Source organism: Macrotis lagotis, chromosome 7 (assembly GCF_037893015.1).
Source record: "Macrotis lagotis isolate mMagLag1 chromosome 7, bilby.v1.9.chrom.fasta, whole genome shotgun sequence".
NCBI classification, from domain to species: domain Eukaryota; kingdom Metazoa; phylum Chordata; class Mammalia; order Peramelemorphia; family Peramelidae; genus Macrotis; species Macrotis lagotis.
In genome coordinates, this window is record NC_133664.1 from 128,599,961 (window position 1) to 128,618,007 (window position 18,047).

The window sequence follows — 18,047 nt, forward strand, 5'->3', positions numbered from 1 at the left end:
GCCACCTAACCCCATTGTCTTGCAAAAACCTAAAAATATAGATATATATCGTAAAGAATAGTACTTCTAAAACTAAAAGCAAGCATCTAAACCAAACATGGGGATAATTAGAAATAAGACCAGAGAAAGAAATTAAAGGCATCAATGTAAGTAAAGAGAGGAAAACTTTTTATTTGCTGCTGATATGGGATACTTGAAAAATCCCATCAGTAATTGAGATAATGAATACCTTCAGTAATTGCACATTAGAAAATGGACCTTCAAAAATCAACTGCATTCTTATATAACAATAACAAAATCCAAGAAACAGTAATAAAAAGGAATTCCAAACATCTAAAAAAACATAAATTTGAATACAAAGATTTACATGCAAAATATTCCTCAAAGAAGTAAAGAACAACTTAAAGAGCTGGAAGAATATTTGGGCCATGCCAATATAATAAAACTAACAATACTTCCAAAGTTTTAATTTTCACTTTAAATGCTATACCAAAGAAATTCGAACAAATTCCCAAAATTCATTTGGAAAATCAAAATCTCTCAAATATCAGGGGAAATAACAAAAAGAGGCAGGGAAGGAGTAAGAATAGAGCTTCTAGATCTCAAACAAGGGATACTAAAAACATCAGAACTAAACAATTCCATATTTGATAAGAATAGAGAACATTAAAGTAGTAAAGAACTCCCTGATAAAAAACTGCTGGAAATGTTGAAAAGCAGTCTGGTCAAAATTTAGCTTAGAACAACACTGTACAAAACTTTTCATACCTTTTGATTGAATCTCTGCTACTGGTTTTTCCCCCCCAAGAAAACCATTGATAAGAAAGTCTTTGTCTCTGTCTTTGTCTCTGCATGTGTATGTGCATGTGTGTGTACATAAACATATATGTGTGTGTATCTATCTATCTATATATATGATCTGCACTTTTTGTGATAACAAAAAATTGGAAACAAAATAGATGCCAAAGTGAGAAATGACTAAACATACTGTGATGCAAAATGGAATATTACTGTATTGTAAGAAATGATGATTCTAATAAATGCAGAAAAGCATAGGAAGACCTATATGAACTAATGCAGAGTGAAGTGAGCAGAGCCAAAATAATATAGACACAATTTCTACAATGGTGTAATTGGAACAACACACACCAGAAAATCAACAGTGATCATATCAAAATCATAAAGAACAAGCATGCCTCAAAAGAAGAGAGAATATATTCTCATCCCATCCCATTTTAGAAATGAGAATGTTTTGTCCAGGCATGCATTTTTAATTTTGTTGATCAGTTGTGTTGGTTTTATCTCTTCTTTTTGTATCTTTAAAAATACTATTTGTTATATGATGCAGCTCTCTGTTTAGAATGAGGGAAGAGATACTGGGGGAAGATGAGGATATGAAAAAAACAAATGATGTCAGCAAAAATCTGTTAAGAAAAAAGAAAAGCAGTTGTTTGTCTCCTACTGAGTCCTACTAGTTGATACTGAAAGGATGGCACAGGGTCACATATCGCCCTTTTTCCAGAGTTGTTATGAGCTGGGTAATAAGAGATGATACCTCTGGCAAAATGCATAGACTTCAGGAGGCTTATATTGCTAAATGGAAATGCATATTAAAAATCATTCTTGTTTGGGTCCTTGTAGTGTTAATGTCCTTCACAAACAGGTGGTGATGATGCCAGAGACTGAAGCCTTCAGTTTAGACCTTGGAACTGCCTTCTTTTGCCAGCCCAGTGAACCTGAAAGAACTTGCCTCCTGAAGAATGCCATTTTGCCTTGTTGACCCAGGACTCCATCCACCACAAGAGAAGCATACACAGCTGAACAGCATCTACCCTAGAAAATAGGGTTTTTCAATTAACTGAGCTTTCCATTGCATGACTGGCATATTTATGAGAGTGCCTTGAATATGGAGCTGAGAAAAATCTTTATTTCTACTAGTTCCTACACAAATGTAGTGATCCAGTGATCATGGATCTGGCCAAGGAGCCCTGGGTATGGAGAGCACAGGATTGGATAAGTCCAGTCATCTCCTCTTTAGGGTTAGGACCAATGGACGAATTTGCTGATGCCTTCCATTTCATATGGTTGTTTGTATATGTGTGTGTATATGTGCATGGTGGGGGCAACTAGGTGGCACAGTGGGTGGAACACTGGCCTTGAAGTCAGGAGGATGGGAGTTTGAATCTGACCTCAGTCGCTGTGTGACCTTGGGCAAATCACTTAACCCTGATTGCCTCAAATCAGGGGCCCCCAGTCATCCTGGTTCATATCTAGCCATTGGACCCATATGGCTCTGGAGGAGAAAGTGAGCCTGGTGACTTAGCACAGCACTCCAGTTAAATCTTATTCACAGGTTTGCTACAACATCACCTCCCTGATGTCCTGATCTTCTTGGAAAATGAAAGACAGACATTATTATTACTTTAGTTGTGTGTGGGGCATGTCAGAACCTATCTGATAATCATTTGCTAAGCAGCTAGGTTATAGATGTTACAAAAGTAGCATAGGTTGGTTAGTGGGCATTGTCAGTTTGGACATTTGGGTGGCAATTATATGCTATTATGGGCAGAGGACCACATGATCTTCACTAAAGAGAAGGCAGATATTCCTAACCTAAATGGTTCTCATCTTGTTTGCAACAGGCAAAATGGCACTCTCCTTTCTCTGGGTAAAAGTTTTGCCCCTACTGATCACCAGCTACATCATTAGCCTCTACTGACAATGTCAGGTGTCTCCTTTTCCAGAAGACTGTGACAAATCAATGCTATTATTTTATCTCTCATTAGGGGTGAAACTTGGTAATTAAAATTTCAAATCATTCATTATTAATTTTTTTGCTGTTTTTTTCCATTTAAATTTGTTGTAATTATTGTCATGTCTTTGTTCTTGAAGAGGACCATGACAGCAGGAAACATGCCATCACTGTGTATTTTGTTTTCCTTACTCTTTTTAATATTGCAATAATTGATATCTTCCCATGCTTCTATGTAATTTTTACATTCATTATTTCTTAGTGCTTTAATACTCTATTATATTCATATGCCACAGTTTGTGTAGTTAATCTGATAGGCATCTGCTTGGTTTCCAGTTCTGTTTCTATAAAAAGTATGACTTTAAGAATTTTGGGATGTATATATATATATATATATATATATATATATATATATATATATATATATGACTTTTCTTGTTTATTATCAATTTCCTTGTAGTCTGTTCCTCAATAGTGGTATCTCTGAATCCATGAATATTATATATACTTTAGTAATTTTCTCAGCATAATCACAAACTGCTTTCCAGAGTGGTGTGATATTCAATGCTTTCCACATTTTGTATCTCCTAATTATTTATTTTAAGAAAATATATGTTACACATAGGCATGAAGTTTCCATGTTGTTGGTAAGTTTTTGGCTTCTTTTATTCCTTATTTTTTTTATCCATATTTTGTATTATAATAGATTTAAACTTAAATCTGCACTGAGACTTTTGGGACAGCCCCCCCCATTTCTTGCCACCTACAACTATTCCTATCCTATATATATCTATATAGATATGTACATACATATACATAATATATATTTAATTTGGAGAATCTTATTGAGTTCTTCATAGAATTTCTCTGCCATGTACTAAATCTATGCTTGTCAAAAGCAGGGGTCAGTCAGTTTGTTGAAATGAACAGTCAAAACTCAATCAACAGATGAGAATGATGAAGCAAAAAAGATTAAGATATAGTTTGGTAGAAATAAATGTAAAATTCTTCACTTGGTTAAAGAATAAACTTCATCATGGCTAGATAATGGAAATGTAATTTGACAATATTTTATATGAAAATGATGTGGGAGTTTCAGTGAACTGCTAGCTGAATGTAAGTTATAAGTTTAATGTGCTTGCTAAAAGTGTCAGTTCTATTTTAGTTCAAATTAAAACAAGTATAAAAATTATCTGAAGAATATTCTCGATTAAACCACATTTTGGAAATTATATTGCTCTTATCTCAAAGTGCTATATTTTAAAATAACATTGACAATCTATAATATTTAGAGATCTAAAGATTAGTTTAAACTTATATTTTGTCTGGTCTTCCCAGAAGCAGAACTAAGAGTAATAGGTAGAAGTATAGGAAAGCAAATTTTGGATTTATATATGTATGTATGTATGTGTTTTTGAATAATTAGACTCTCAAAAGTGCTGTAAACTGCCTTGTAATGTATCACAAAAAATGTTTAAGGAGAGACTAAAGAACCATATATTATTTTTTGTAAGAGGCATTTGGTGGGAAATTAGACCAGATGATCTCTTTAAGGGCCCTTTTAACTCCATACTCTAAAAAAAATTATGATATAATCTTTGTTCTGTCACTTGTACAAATTGGTGATATGGTATTTAAAATGAAATTCCTTTTACCTTGGTTATCTTAATGCTTTATGTTCTAGTCACATTGTAATTGCATTTTAAAAAATCCATTAATATAAGAACTGAGGATTCAAAAAAAGACAAATAGTTCCTGCTCTTAAGAATTTCATAACCTAATGGAAATGCAACATGAAAAAAAAACAAATTTATAAGGATTGATAAGCTCATTAAAAATAATGGTGACTCCTTGGAAGATGAATCATCATTTATCGTTTGGATTATCTTTGTTTTTTGAATTTTACAATTTTTCCCCCAATATCACTTACTTCCCCTCCCACCAGAAGACAGTTTGATTGTCTTTACATTGTTTCCATGGTATTACGTTGATTAAAATTGAATGTGTTGAGAGAGAAATCATATCCTTAAGGAAAAAATAAGAGATAGCAAAATTACATAAGATACTTTAAAAAAAATTAAAGGTAATTGTCTTTGGTCTTTGTTTAAACTGCACAAGTCTTTCTCTGGATACAGATAGTATTCTCTATCACAGATACCCTAAAATTGTCCTGGATTGTTGCACTGATGAAATGAATAAGTCCATTAAGGTTGATAATCACCCCCATGTTGCTGTTTGGGTATACAATGTTCTTCTGGTTCTGCTCATCTCAATCAGCATCAGTTTATGCAAATCCTTCCAGGCTTTTCTGAAATCCCATCCTTTTTGGTTTCTAATGGAACAGTAGTGTTCCATAATTTGTTCAGTTATTCCCCAATTGATGGACATTCACTCAATTTCCAATTCTTTACCACCACAAACAGAACTGGTATGAATATTTTTATAAGTAATGTTTTTATCCTTTTTCATGATTCCCTTCATGGGTATAGACCCAGTAGTGGTATTGTATAGCTTGGATTATCTTGATTAGTTCAACAGAAAAAAATTGGGACCAGAATTTTTAATTTGGCTAGGGAGAAATGGGGGGGGGGCATTTTGGTATTAGAGGCAGGCATCCATAGAAAGATAATCTTTATCAGGTATCAAGAAAATGGTTCTAAATTGCTTGGAAAATCAGATTAAGCTCAATGTCAGTCTTGGCTCTTGCTTGACCCTTTGTAGAGCACAGAAGTCCTGGGGACTAAGATGACAAAGAAGTTTAGTTCTGTTGCATGATTTCAAGGCCAAATCTACCATATTTAAGAAACCAAGGTAATGGAAATGCTTAAGGCCTTGGTCCTGCCTCTGATTGAAGTCTTGCACTCAAATCCTCTTAGTCTCTCCTGACTATCCACGCCATTCCTTTCCTATATAATTTTAATCAGAAACTTTGACTCACACTGTTATTGATCATGCCTTTCACTTGGGGAGAAGCTAGCTTTTTTATTTTTATAATGATAACACTACAGTTTATGAAAGAAAGTAAAGAAAGAAAGGTGATGAATGGAGAAGGACCTAATAAGCTTTATGCTTACATTTAGTTAAATTTTATTTGTGATTTCCTGTGTCATGTTAACAAAGAGGCTCTTAATCATTAGCTTTAAAAATTTCATTTTTTTCATCTCCTTTTTCAGAGAGGACTCCTCTTAATCTTTTTCATCAGCCACCTGTCTTTCCATTTATTCTAGACCCTTATTTCTTTGTTTCATGACTTCTATTATCTATTATCTAGTCTTTCCTTATTTTCTTTATTTTTCATATAGTCAAAACCTTGAAGTTATCCATTTTTGACTCTCCTTTTTAGACAGTTTCTGTCTTATATTAAAGAGCTTGTTCCACATCCCCTTTCCCATTGTATCTAACTCCCCAAATAATGCCAGTTCTTTCAGGTGTCAGAGAGGACACTGTCCCGTGGTAGGACTCCCCACCTCTACAATGTTTCTGGTTATGCAGCCCTCTACTGATCTATAACCACCACCACCACCCCTGCCCAGTTACCTTCTTTTCCCCATTTGTTCTCAAAACTCTTCCCTGAGTCCATACCGTCCCTCTCTCCAAGGTATCAGTTACCCCTGGAAATTCCAGTGAGTGGTCTTTTTAAGCACCAATTCTACTAACCCATACCTACTGCAAGGTCCCTATCTCCCAAAACAGAACATTTCTCTTCATCTATAGGAGCATTCATCAACGAAGCATCTCTTAAACAACAGAGCAAGGCCTCCCCCCTTCAATTCTTTGACTTCTTCCTCACCACAGGGATCACCTTCTCCTCCCTCATCGCCACCCCTCAGTTTGATCCTCAATGTGACCCATTGATCACAAACTCTTTCCTTTCACCTGCCCTCCCATTAGGTAGTGTAAAACTCAAAAAACATCAATTCACCTAGAGGCAAGTATGGCCAGGTTTTGTTCACAATGCCAAAGTTCTTCAGTGTTTCCCCCTCCAGATTTCTATTTTTACCCTTGTCTTCTTGTGTATGTTTAGAAAGAAATGTTTTGCTGGTTTCTCTGCTCATCCTATTGCTATATTAGCTCCCCTTCTCCCTTTTTTCTAACCTTCCTTCATTTTTGTTGTCTGGGTTGTTCAAGCAAAAATGTTTTTTTTAAAGGAATATTTCCAAATATCTTTATTATTCGACATCCATCTTTATTCATTTAGGGTTAGATTTAGATTTTCAGATGAGATAACTCTGCCTGAGCACCATTACTCTTAGTATCATAATATTCCATTTCCTACTGGTTTCAGGTAAATTGCAAAATAGGCTTGTCTTATGCAGAACTTGATTCTGAATTTACTTGTTCAATTTAACTACTGTGTCTTAGAGTTTTCAGCCTTGACTTTTTTTTTTAATGTGATCTATGAAGTTTTTTCAATTGCTATTTAATTTTCTGTGTTAGGAAGTCCTGGGCAGTTAGTTCTCTTGTAGTTATTTTTGCATCATTATGTTCAGGTTTTCTGTCTTGTCATGTTCTTCTGGGAGATGTATGATATTTAGCCTTTCTTTACTCTTCCTATCTACAAGATCAGTATGTTTTGGAAGAATATATTTTTATTAACTGTTATTTTGCTTCTCTTCCAGAGTTTCCTTTACTTCTGTTGCTTGCATTTCCAACCTTCTGTTCTCTTGTTTCTTTGATGAGACTTGCCATTACAGATATGAAGTTTTCATTCTATTATTTTTGCAACGTAGGCCACAATTTCTGTCTTCATAATTCTCATCTATTTTCTGAACTGATTGGGAATAGTGTATTATGGATCCATGTCCTCAAATTCTAAAAGGTCCTCTATTTCATCAAGCATTGGATCATTTTATTTAGTTTTGCAATATTTATTCATTGATTCTGAACTTGTTTATTATATCTTAATAGATTTCCTTTTGTTGTTAACATTTTCCCTTTTGATTTATCAATTTATGTACAAGGTCTTTGAGATTTTGCCTTCCCTCTTTGGGTAATTTTTTAATTTAATGTTTTGGATTCTGGGTGTCCAAGATCATGGAGACAGTTGAAGTTGTTATATAATTTTCATTTTGGAGATATTTGAGAAAATGTCTAGTCTTTTATCATGTTGGTCACATAACCCCAAATTTGCATTAACTTTTAATAGATTGCAACCTGATACCTATCAGTTTACAAAACAGTGGTTTGGTATGTTAATGAAAAACAACCACTACAACAAATTTGATAGCATGTTATTGACATTTAATAAACTTGTATTAAATTGCTTGCATTTAAGTAAATTTAGGAAATGATAATTTAATTCAATTCAATGATAATAATTTAAAAGTCAATTTTTTTCTTCAATTGGTTTGCCTCCTATTAGGGTATATATTATTTTCTTTTATTGCAAGAAAATCATCTTTACCCTATCTACATTCCAACTTTTGTCCTTTAATTAGATGTGATTTTTTTTCAAAGGTTTGTAAGTTAAAACTGAATTTACTAGACTTAAATTAACTTAAAATAAGATATCCAGTGTTTGGATATGATGACAAAATAAGATTTGGGATTTTTTTAAAACTAAAAATCTTCTACTTTTCTCCCCCTCTAGTCTGGCGGCAAGAACAACTCGATTTTATTGATAGCAATTTCACTGGGGCTAAAAGGAAAGCTGCTCTATGTGAACTTTTAGAAAAAGAAGCACAAATAATTGCTTCTATTGGAAGGCAAAGAATCCTTGCCAATAATAAAAAGTATGAAAAATCCATTGTCTCATTCTTGGATAAGGTTGGTGAAATAATTATCATTTGAATATTAATATGTCCTGAGCATAAAAATGTGACAGAATGTTTTAAACTAGTGGAGAGGACAAATTATATGAATGTTTTTGAATTGTATTTGGCATCTTACCAATCAATTCAGAATGTATTTGTTGAGAAATTTTTCTTTTATGGATCTGGAGTCAGAGGACCCAAGTCCTAATTCCTGCTCTGCCAATAAAAATCTATGTGACCTTGGGGAAACCACTTTTCATATTTAGTAAAGCCTCAATTTTTTCATTGGTAAAATAAGAAGATTTGACTGAATAGATCTATAAAGTACTTTTCAATATTGTGATATGATATTGTGAACCCTTCCCAATTGTCTCAAATAATCACTAAGAATATGAATCATATTTTTTTTTTTAATAAAATGAGCACATTCGGAGAAAAGAGATTTTCCAGGACAGGATATAAAGAAGCACTTTTGTCATCCTTTTGATTTGATTTTAGGTTGAATATCAAATGGCTCAGGTAAATGTATGGAATACTTAACTGACAATGTCTCCTGGGTCAGGTAGATTTCTCCTAACAACTTGTGGGATGTCGAGATAATACATTGCTTTACTCTGGCACAATAGGTCATTGTATAACTGGAAATACTTGACCAAAAAGATGTCATTATTATTAATTTTATTTTTTTTCAGGTTTTTGCAAGGCAAAATGGGGTTAAGTGGCTTGCCCAAGGCCACACAGCTAGGTAATTATTAAGTGTCTGAGACCTGATTTGAACCCAGGTACTCCTGACTCCAAGGCCGGTGCTTTATCCACTACGCCACCTAGCCTCCCCTATTATTTTTTTTAGTTATTTTTTTTCTTTTGCAAGGCAATGGGGTTAAGTGGCTTGCTCAAGGCCACACAGCTAGGTAATTATTAAGTGTCTGAGGCTGGATTTGAACTCAGGCCATCCTGACTCTGGGGCTGGTGCTCTATTCACTGCGCCACCTAGGATGTCATTATTATGTAAACCATGTAAATAGATAATTAAAAAAATGAAAACAATTACCCTTTTATGTATTGAAATTTTCTTTTTGATATTGAACAACCTGTTACCATAGAGAGTAAATTCTTTTTATATTGTTGGTCTTCCAGTATAATGAAAAGTCATTCCAGCAGAAAGGGACATACTTTTCCAAGTACCTATTTATGATGATGTTTCACATTCTCTATTTAGCATATAGTCTATGACTTACCTGAGGATCTCAAAGTAAATATAGTATAAACCACATGTATTTAAACTATTCAATTCTTTTTTAAGTAAGGGAACTATTAGTTAGATGATCTTATTCACTAATAAAAATCAGCCATTCCTCCTAGAGTGAAAATTTTCTATTTATCAACAGTATACTGACAACAATATAAGTTTTTAGTGAAATTTACCAATAGCAGTGAAGATGAAAAACATTGTAATAAGCCACAGAGGTCCCTGATAGGCTCCTTGAGTGTTTTTTCAGACATCCTTAGGAGAGTATTATGCTGAAATTGAGTGTGGACTTTAAAATTTTCCATGTGTAATATTCTAGAAATTTTGTGATTTTTTAAAAGAAACAATATTCTGGATTAAGTGAGCACTCTTGAAGCTATGTTTAAATTCAATAAATACTTTATTCAGACAGCACTTACATCATTAACTTGTTTTGTAGACCTATGTTTGTTAACAAGAAAATTATCATAAATATTTATGTAATCTTATTTATAATTGAGTCTTAGTTGATTCAGATTTTTACTCTATGAAGAGTGGGATATCTCAATAGACTAATGATAGTCTTCATCCCAAAGAATAATGTGCCCTGATAGAAAAAATCTTCAATTGGTTCAGCTACACACAGAGGTATTCAGAGTCTTAACTTTGTTATGATGCACAAAGGTCCTACTTCTATGTCTTTGAACTTTGAAATTTCTCTGATTGATCACAGTCTTTTGTCATCCCATCTTAACTTGGATTCCTAACTTAATTCTCTGTCTTCACCATCCTCCAGTTCCTCCCTACATGGTTCTTTCCCAAGCCTTGAGCTTATTACATTCCCTAGTTCATCCTCTTGGTAAATCAGTTCAACTTGGTTCTATCTATTAGACTTTTGCTCCTTTGTCCTATCATGCCTTGCCAAACCCTAACCTTGAATGGCTTCTGTTGTTTAACTCCTTTGCTCTGATTGACATGAGCAGAGCTGGTGAGAATTATGGAACCAAATTGATCCACTACTAATTTATATTACATAATATGAACTGGGCCCTTACTGCAATACAGTCAACTTCTTACATATCATTTTGCTGTCCCATTCACCAAACCATTCACCACTATTCTAAGGCTTTTTATCTCTCCTTAAACCTTTTGTCATACTTCCTTTGTACCCTCTCTCACCTGAGGACCTTAATTCATATTTCATTGGAAAAAAATGAGACCATTTTACAAGATCTCCTTCACCACTCTCCTCACATTAGTGAGAAGACTTTCCACATTTTCTTCTCCTTCATCCCTATCTCACATGAAGAGATGGCCCTTCTCCTTGCAAACAGAAACCCCTCAAAGATGCAGCCTAGTGTCCATTTCATCCTGTATTCTACAGCATCTGACAATCTGTTTGTCTCTCTCTCCTCTCTCTGTCTCTCTGTGTCTCTGTCTCTCTCTGTCTCTCTCCTCTCTCTCTCTCTGTCTCTCTCCTCTCTCTGTCTCTGAGTCTCTGTCTCTCTCTGTCTCTCTCTCTTTCTCTGTCTCTGTCTCTCTGTGTCTCTGTCTCTTCTTTTGCATCAGTACTGTACTTGTGTTTTGTACTTGTGGTGCTTTTGCTCTGTCTCATTTCTTGCCAGCTGACTAAGATTTATAAATTTCTGAAGCATTTCTGAGAATGTGATTATTGTGCATTTTTTATTGCTGCCAGTTTATTTTATGGAAGAAAAAAGCTAGAAAAGAAACCTACCCTTTGAAATGTTTATATTTGTATTGAAAATCCTTGAAGGACTGAAATCAAATAATTCTGAATGAAGACCAACTTATTGGTGTTGGCAACTTTGGGGCATTTAGTGGAGGTTAGTGTTTGTTAGTGAAGTTATATTTTATTTATGAGTACTTTGGCTCCTTTTGCATTATACATTTTTTTTGGTAGTTTTTGCAAGGCAGTTATGGTTAAGTGACTTGCCCAAGGACACACAACTAGTAAGTATCAAGTGTCTGAGGTCTGATTTGAATTCAAGTCCTTCTGACTTTAGGGCTAGTGTTCTATCCATTGTGCCACCCAGCTGCCCTGGATGATACCTTTAAATAAAAAATCCCAACCTACTTGTAAGAAGATTTCAAAAGGTCAATACATTATACTCTTTGAGAGAGAGAGAGAGCGCGATTTTAAAAAATACCCAAGAATTCAGTGAATCTAATTTTCTGTTTTGTAGATAGGTCAGTCTCAACTTTGATTATTTCTTGTTTGAATGTTGACACAGAGGGGGAGAATAATTCCCTGAACATGGGAGTTTTCTTAGGGGGCTGCAAAGGGAGGATGTACAATCTCAGAGCTCTTCCATAAGTGGCACATTGAATGTTTTCAGTTCATTTTTTCCTTTAAACTCCCCTTTCCCTCCCGCCCCTAATTTATTGTTGAAAGGATAGAATCCATTTATCCTTTATTCTAGTTATTTGTAATTTAAAGGTATCATTCATTAAAAAACTTAACTACACATAAAATACAATTTCATTGAAATAGCTAGATACCAACTAGCTAATAGAGCTCTGGGTTTAAATTTAGGGAGATAGAACTCAGGGCCTGATTTTGATAATGAGTTATGTGCCTATGGAAAAGTCACTTAAAATCCTCTCACCTTCAATTTTTTTATCTCTAAAATGGAGATAATTGGAGCTATAATATTTATCAGTAAAATTTACCTCACTGGGATGCTGTGAAAATCAAATAAGATAATAATGTATGTAAAGCATTTTACAAATCTTAAAGTCATTTCTTATTATCTCTTCCATTGCCCCAGATTGTCAGTACTGGTGAATTATTTGTCATTTCTCAGATTCTTTGATAGAAACTTTCAAAGATGTGTGAAAGGAAAGGTGATGGTACAGAAATAGGCATTACCATGAATTGATGGTAGACATAGCATCAGAAGAGAATACATTATTTTGTGCTTCATGAAATTAGTAGCTGAGCAGCACAGTGAAGGGAACATGGGAGGCAAGAGACAACATTTGTTGTTTGACCTTGGACAAATTTCTTTTCCTCAGGTTATCTTGGCTTCCATGTCTCTTGTATGGGAATAATATCACTTCCCTATGTCTCCCTTCAGATTGATTCTAGGTATCAGAGATGCCAGTCATCTACATTATTGAGCACCCATTATGTTTCTAGGACAATGAGATTTCATTCAAATTATGTGACAATGGGCTTTTGAGAGCAGAAAATAAAGTTGGAAAGGCAGGATGAAAAGGAAAACAATGCTAAACTTTTTGATATTGATTATAAAAATAATATGAGCTCAAATTAGTGAGAAATCCTAGTGGGATAGAGTAATTGGTGATATTATAATGAAGGAAGTAGGATTTGAAGGCTAAGCAGGGTTTGGCAAAGACATACTCTTTGTGAAAGTACTTTAAAATATATATGGAGCCCTCACTAGAGAACAGACTATCACCATATTTGACAGGAAGGGCAGGGAAAGAGTAGTATTTTATAATATTTAATGTTTGATTATCTGAGAAAGAGGAATCCCCGGAAAAAAGGTATTTATAACTGAATTATTACAACAGAGTTAAATTATGCAAAGGAAAAACATATATAACAATTGAGACAACAAGAAACTTGGAATTAAGAACTTGGCTTAAAAATATATAACCATTATAAGACCTTAGAAATACTTTCTAGCAAAAATTAGACTTTGATTGCTCTGTTTGGGACCAACAATAAAGAAGACTGGGTTCATTTAGAACAATACTTTTTGATTCCTAATTCCTCATTCCTAAACATTATACTATTTTATAATTAGGTTATTTCCATTCCATTTCAAAGTGCTTAATGGGTTTCAAATTAATTCTGTCAGTTTTAAAATAAATCACTTAATTTTAGATTTCTATTTTAATAATCCATCACTTACAGTTTTTGAGATTTGATATTTTCTTGAGACCAGTCTTGAGAATGTGGGATTTTAAAATTTCCTTTCTAGGTATGAGCACTTTTAGTTTATTTTTTAGCATACTACTTAACATTGTCAATTTACCTATACCAAAAAATATGGAAGAAAATGCCAGAATAATTACTGAAAATATAAAGTAGTTTTAAGAAAGTAGTTTTTCTCAACATAAAATTATCTAATATGATGCTTGTACAATTACTCAACCTGATACTTCTAAAAAGAAATTTGAATGGAAAATTGCAATTATAATTTGAAATGTTTTTAAACAATATAATTTAAATTTTTTTCTCTTATTTAGCTATTTTAAACAAGTTTTACTTAAATTTTGTTTTAAACAAGGGGCACTGAGGTGCAATAGTGGACTTGAAGTCAGGAAGACTCATCTAATCTCAGTCACATCCTGACTGTGCGAGCTTGGGCAACTCCCTTGTTCCTTGCTGCCTTAGTTGCTTTAACTATAAAATGACCTGGAGAAGAAAATGGCAAACCACTCTTAGATTTTTTTACTAGAAAACCCCAAATGGGATCATGAATTCTTGGGCTTGACTGAAATGTGACTGAACAATAGTCAATACACACCCATTTGTTCTGTCTTCCTATTTAAATTTAACAGGGTAACAAATTCAAAATCGACAAAGGAATATCAAACAACAAAGCATCCTATAATTAGGGCCACAGCTATTAAAAATTATCTCTAGTCAGCCTGCAAATATATTCAAATTCACAACAATTATCAAGTGATTTCATAAATCAATCTCTTGAACTCTCATATTCTAGTTTCAGATAAATTATGCCCAAGGAAGAAAATCTGTCAGCACTTTGACAGATCCACTTTGTGGGGAGAAAATAGACAAGAATCACACTGGATGAGAAACCCTGTATAAATTTCAGTGGTCAAGGGAAAATGATATCCATATCAACAAGAATATGAACATAAATGTGTGTTTGTGTGTATATGTTTGTGTGTGTGTGTGTGTGTGTGTGTGTGTGTGTACTCACAGTGTAGTATTAGAGTATCAAATTAAGGTAAAACATGTCATAAGGTTTTTTTAAATATGCAAGTAATTATTTCCTTTTCACTGATGTATTATTAATCCTTAATCCATTCAATTCTTCTATTCATCTCTTCCCTTTCCACCTCCCAATCCCAAACACATATGTGGTATGCATATGCAAAAAGTTGGTGGAAAGTACAAGAGTCTGGAAAGGAATCTTCCCTCTCTCCATAGTTCCTGGCCTGATAGCCTAGATGTTTTCAGATCAGATCAATGGATATAATAAGAAGGTAGTAGCTGTGGATCAGGATTAAGGGAAATAAGCCAGACACATCAAGATAATGCAGATTTGTAAATTATCAGTTTAATGTTCTGAGTCCAGAGCTTCAGAGCTCAAAATTTGAGTAATGATAAGGTGAGCTCAGGACCTTTAGAGACCCTTAGACCCACAGAAATTACTCAGCAGAAACAGTGTCTCTTGAAATCATACTAATCTTATAATTTTGTAGCACTTTAAAAAAGATATTCCTCTTATTAGATCTAACAAACTGTTGATCTACAACATTAGTTGTGAGATTGATTTGGCAAATCACGTCCTCTTGAAGCAACCTTCTAAACATTCTAGCCTTTTTGGTAAGGCCAACAATGTATTTTTTAAAAATAGCTTCTCACTAGTTCCTTAAAAGAATCTTCTATATTATTTCTATTATATTTTCCAAAATTTGTAGTTTATAATATTTCATATGCCTTGAAAATTTCAAAATTGTATCATTAGGATGTTCCTTTAAGTGTATCAAGATTTTCTGAGCATTTCTTGGCTGGGCTTCTTTTCCATGGTGCAAGCAATTTACTACAGTGTTTAAAAGGTTAATATCCTCTTTTGGGCAGAAATCCAGTAATTAATGAGCTGAATGGCAATGGCTAGGACAATGTCTGCCAACATTAGGCATCTTGAGGCTGAAAGATTCATACTGATCATGTATCATAATCATAATAGATTTTAAACATGTAAAACATAGTTTCTTCATTTTGACAAATGGGTTACTCCATACAATTCCTTTTTAATTCACCATACTATGCCATGTAACTACTCATAAAAAATTTTTCTTTTTTTATTATTTTATTTATTTTATTCTGTTTTAAAGAAATAAAACAAGCATTTCCATAACATAGTAGAATAGGAAAAAAAGATAATTGTGCATGGAAATGCAAATCTATTATGTACAACTTGCTATTCCTTTTAATTATATAATAAAGTTATCTAACTTTATTTTCTTTCCTCCTCCCTGCCCTAGAGATGGTTACCATTAGACACAAATATGTGTGTGTATGTAAAACCATTTCATACATACTTATATTTATCAATTTTTTCTTTTGATGCAGATAGCATCTTTCTTCAAAGGTTCTTTGTAGTTAATTTGGGTATTTATAATTGTCAAAATGACTTATTCAATCAAAGTTGTTCTTATTGTTATGTATATATCATTCTCTTGGTTTTTGCTCATTTCACTCAAGATTATTTTGAGCAAATCTATCCATGTTTTTCTAAAGTCATTTGACCTCATCATTTCTTATAGCGCAGTAGTATTTCATCACAATCATATACCACAACTTGTTCAGCCATTCCCCAATTTTGGGTATCCTTAAAATTTCCATTTTTTTGCTATCACAAAGAGAGTGACTATAAATATTTTATTATATATGTATATATATATATATATAACATATAGAATATAAAACAATTATTTTAGGACATAGGTTGGAAAACAAACCTATTGTATCAGAGGATATAGGCAGTTTAATTTTTGTACAAATAAAACAGGTGTAGCCTAGATTAGAAGGAAAGCAGAAAATTGGGGAAAATTTTGTAGACAGATTTTCAGATAAAGGTCACATTATTTCAAATATATAAAGAACTGTCAAATCTACTAGAATACAAGTCATTTCCAATTGATAAATGGTCAAAAGAGCTGATCAGGTAGTTTTCTGATGAAGAAATCAAATTAATATGTAGTAATATGATAAAATGTTCCAAATCATTACTGATTAGAGAAAATGAAATTAAATGTCCTTGATATATCATTCTATACCTATCAGATTGGCTAAAATGATTGAAAAAGAAAGCCACAAATGTTGGAGGGGATGTGGGAAAATTGGAACATTGGTTCACTGATGGTGCTGAACTGACCTAGCCATTTTGGAGAATAATCTGGAATTATGCCCAAAGAGTTATTAAACTGCCAAATAAAATATGCCTTCTTATTAATTGTTGTATTTACTTGCACTGTTTCTAACTTTTCTATGCTCTTACAAATCTTTAATTCATTCTCTTAATTATAATTGATATTCTTATTAGATATTTTTATTCATATTAACATGCTATTTAAGTAATCTTTTGACTGATGGCAACAGAATAGATATCTCTAGTCCTTGGTGAATTGGTATTAATACAAATAAATTTATTTTTTTGAAGTGTTCAGCTCCAAAGAAGTGGATAGCCTCTGATAACACTGAAACACAAATGGATACGCAATATACTGTCAGAGCCAGAGAGCTGAAAGATATCTATAACTGCATTGTAATTAAAAATATCTGTGATGATGAGAGACTAGATGTGCTATTAACATTGAAACACACTATAAAGGTACTTTTCTCTTTGATTTTGGGATAAAAGGAATGTTTTGACTGAATCCTAATGTAAAACCAAAATATCTCAAGGGTGACTAATAGATTCATTATGTGAATGAAATACTATTTTTTTAAATAAAAAATATGGCAGCTAATTGGTGCATTTGGTAAAGTGCTGATCCTGAAGACAGGAGGACCAGAGTTCAAATCCAGCCTCAGACACTAACTAGCCATTTGACCTTGAGCAAGTCACTTCGCTCTGATTGCCTTGCATCCAGGGCCATCTTCAGTCATCCTGATCCATATCTGATCACTGGACCCAGATGACTCTGGAGAAGAAAGTGAGACTGATGACTGGTGATTGTGATGAAATACTACTGTGCTATAAGAAATGATGAGGTCAATGACTAGAAAAACATGGATAGATTTGCTCAAATCCAACTTATATGCATGTCTTGGCATCACCAGCCTGATGTCATGGTCTTCTTCTTCTAGTATAAAGGACAAATATTGTTATCATTTTTTCTTGACAAACCCAGCTTTTCTTATATAAATTGACAGATTATGGTTTTGTGGTTTTATATTTAGTGTCCATAGAGACTTAAATTATGCTTTCATATTTTTATTATATGAAATATTTTTATTTAATTAAGAGTGTGCTAGAAAACTAAATACTTCATTCAGAAGTGGGAAGAGAAACAATATAAGCAAAAGACACAGAGCTAATTCCTACAGGCATGTACAGAAGAA

General features: G+C 33.4%; 1 protein-coding gene across 1 annotated transcript in view; it reads left to right on the top strand.

Annotated features, from left to right (window-relative positions):
• The window catches only part of IQUB (IQ motif and ubiquitin domain containing), a 109,420-nt gene that overhangs the window by 64,640 nt on the left and 26,733 nt on the right, over positions 1 to 18,047 (top strand). The window contains 2 exon segments of the mRNA XM_074193806.1: positions 8,343 to 8,518; positions 17,143 to 17,313. Coding sequence (XP_074049907.1) covers positions 8,343 to 8,518; positions 17,143 to 17,313 — 347 coding nt within the window.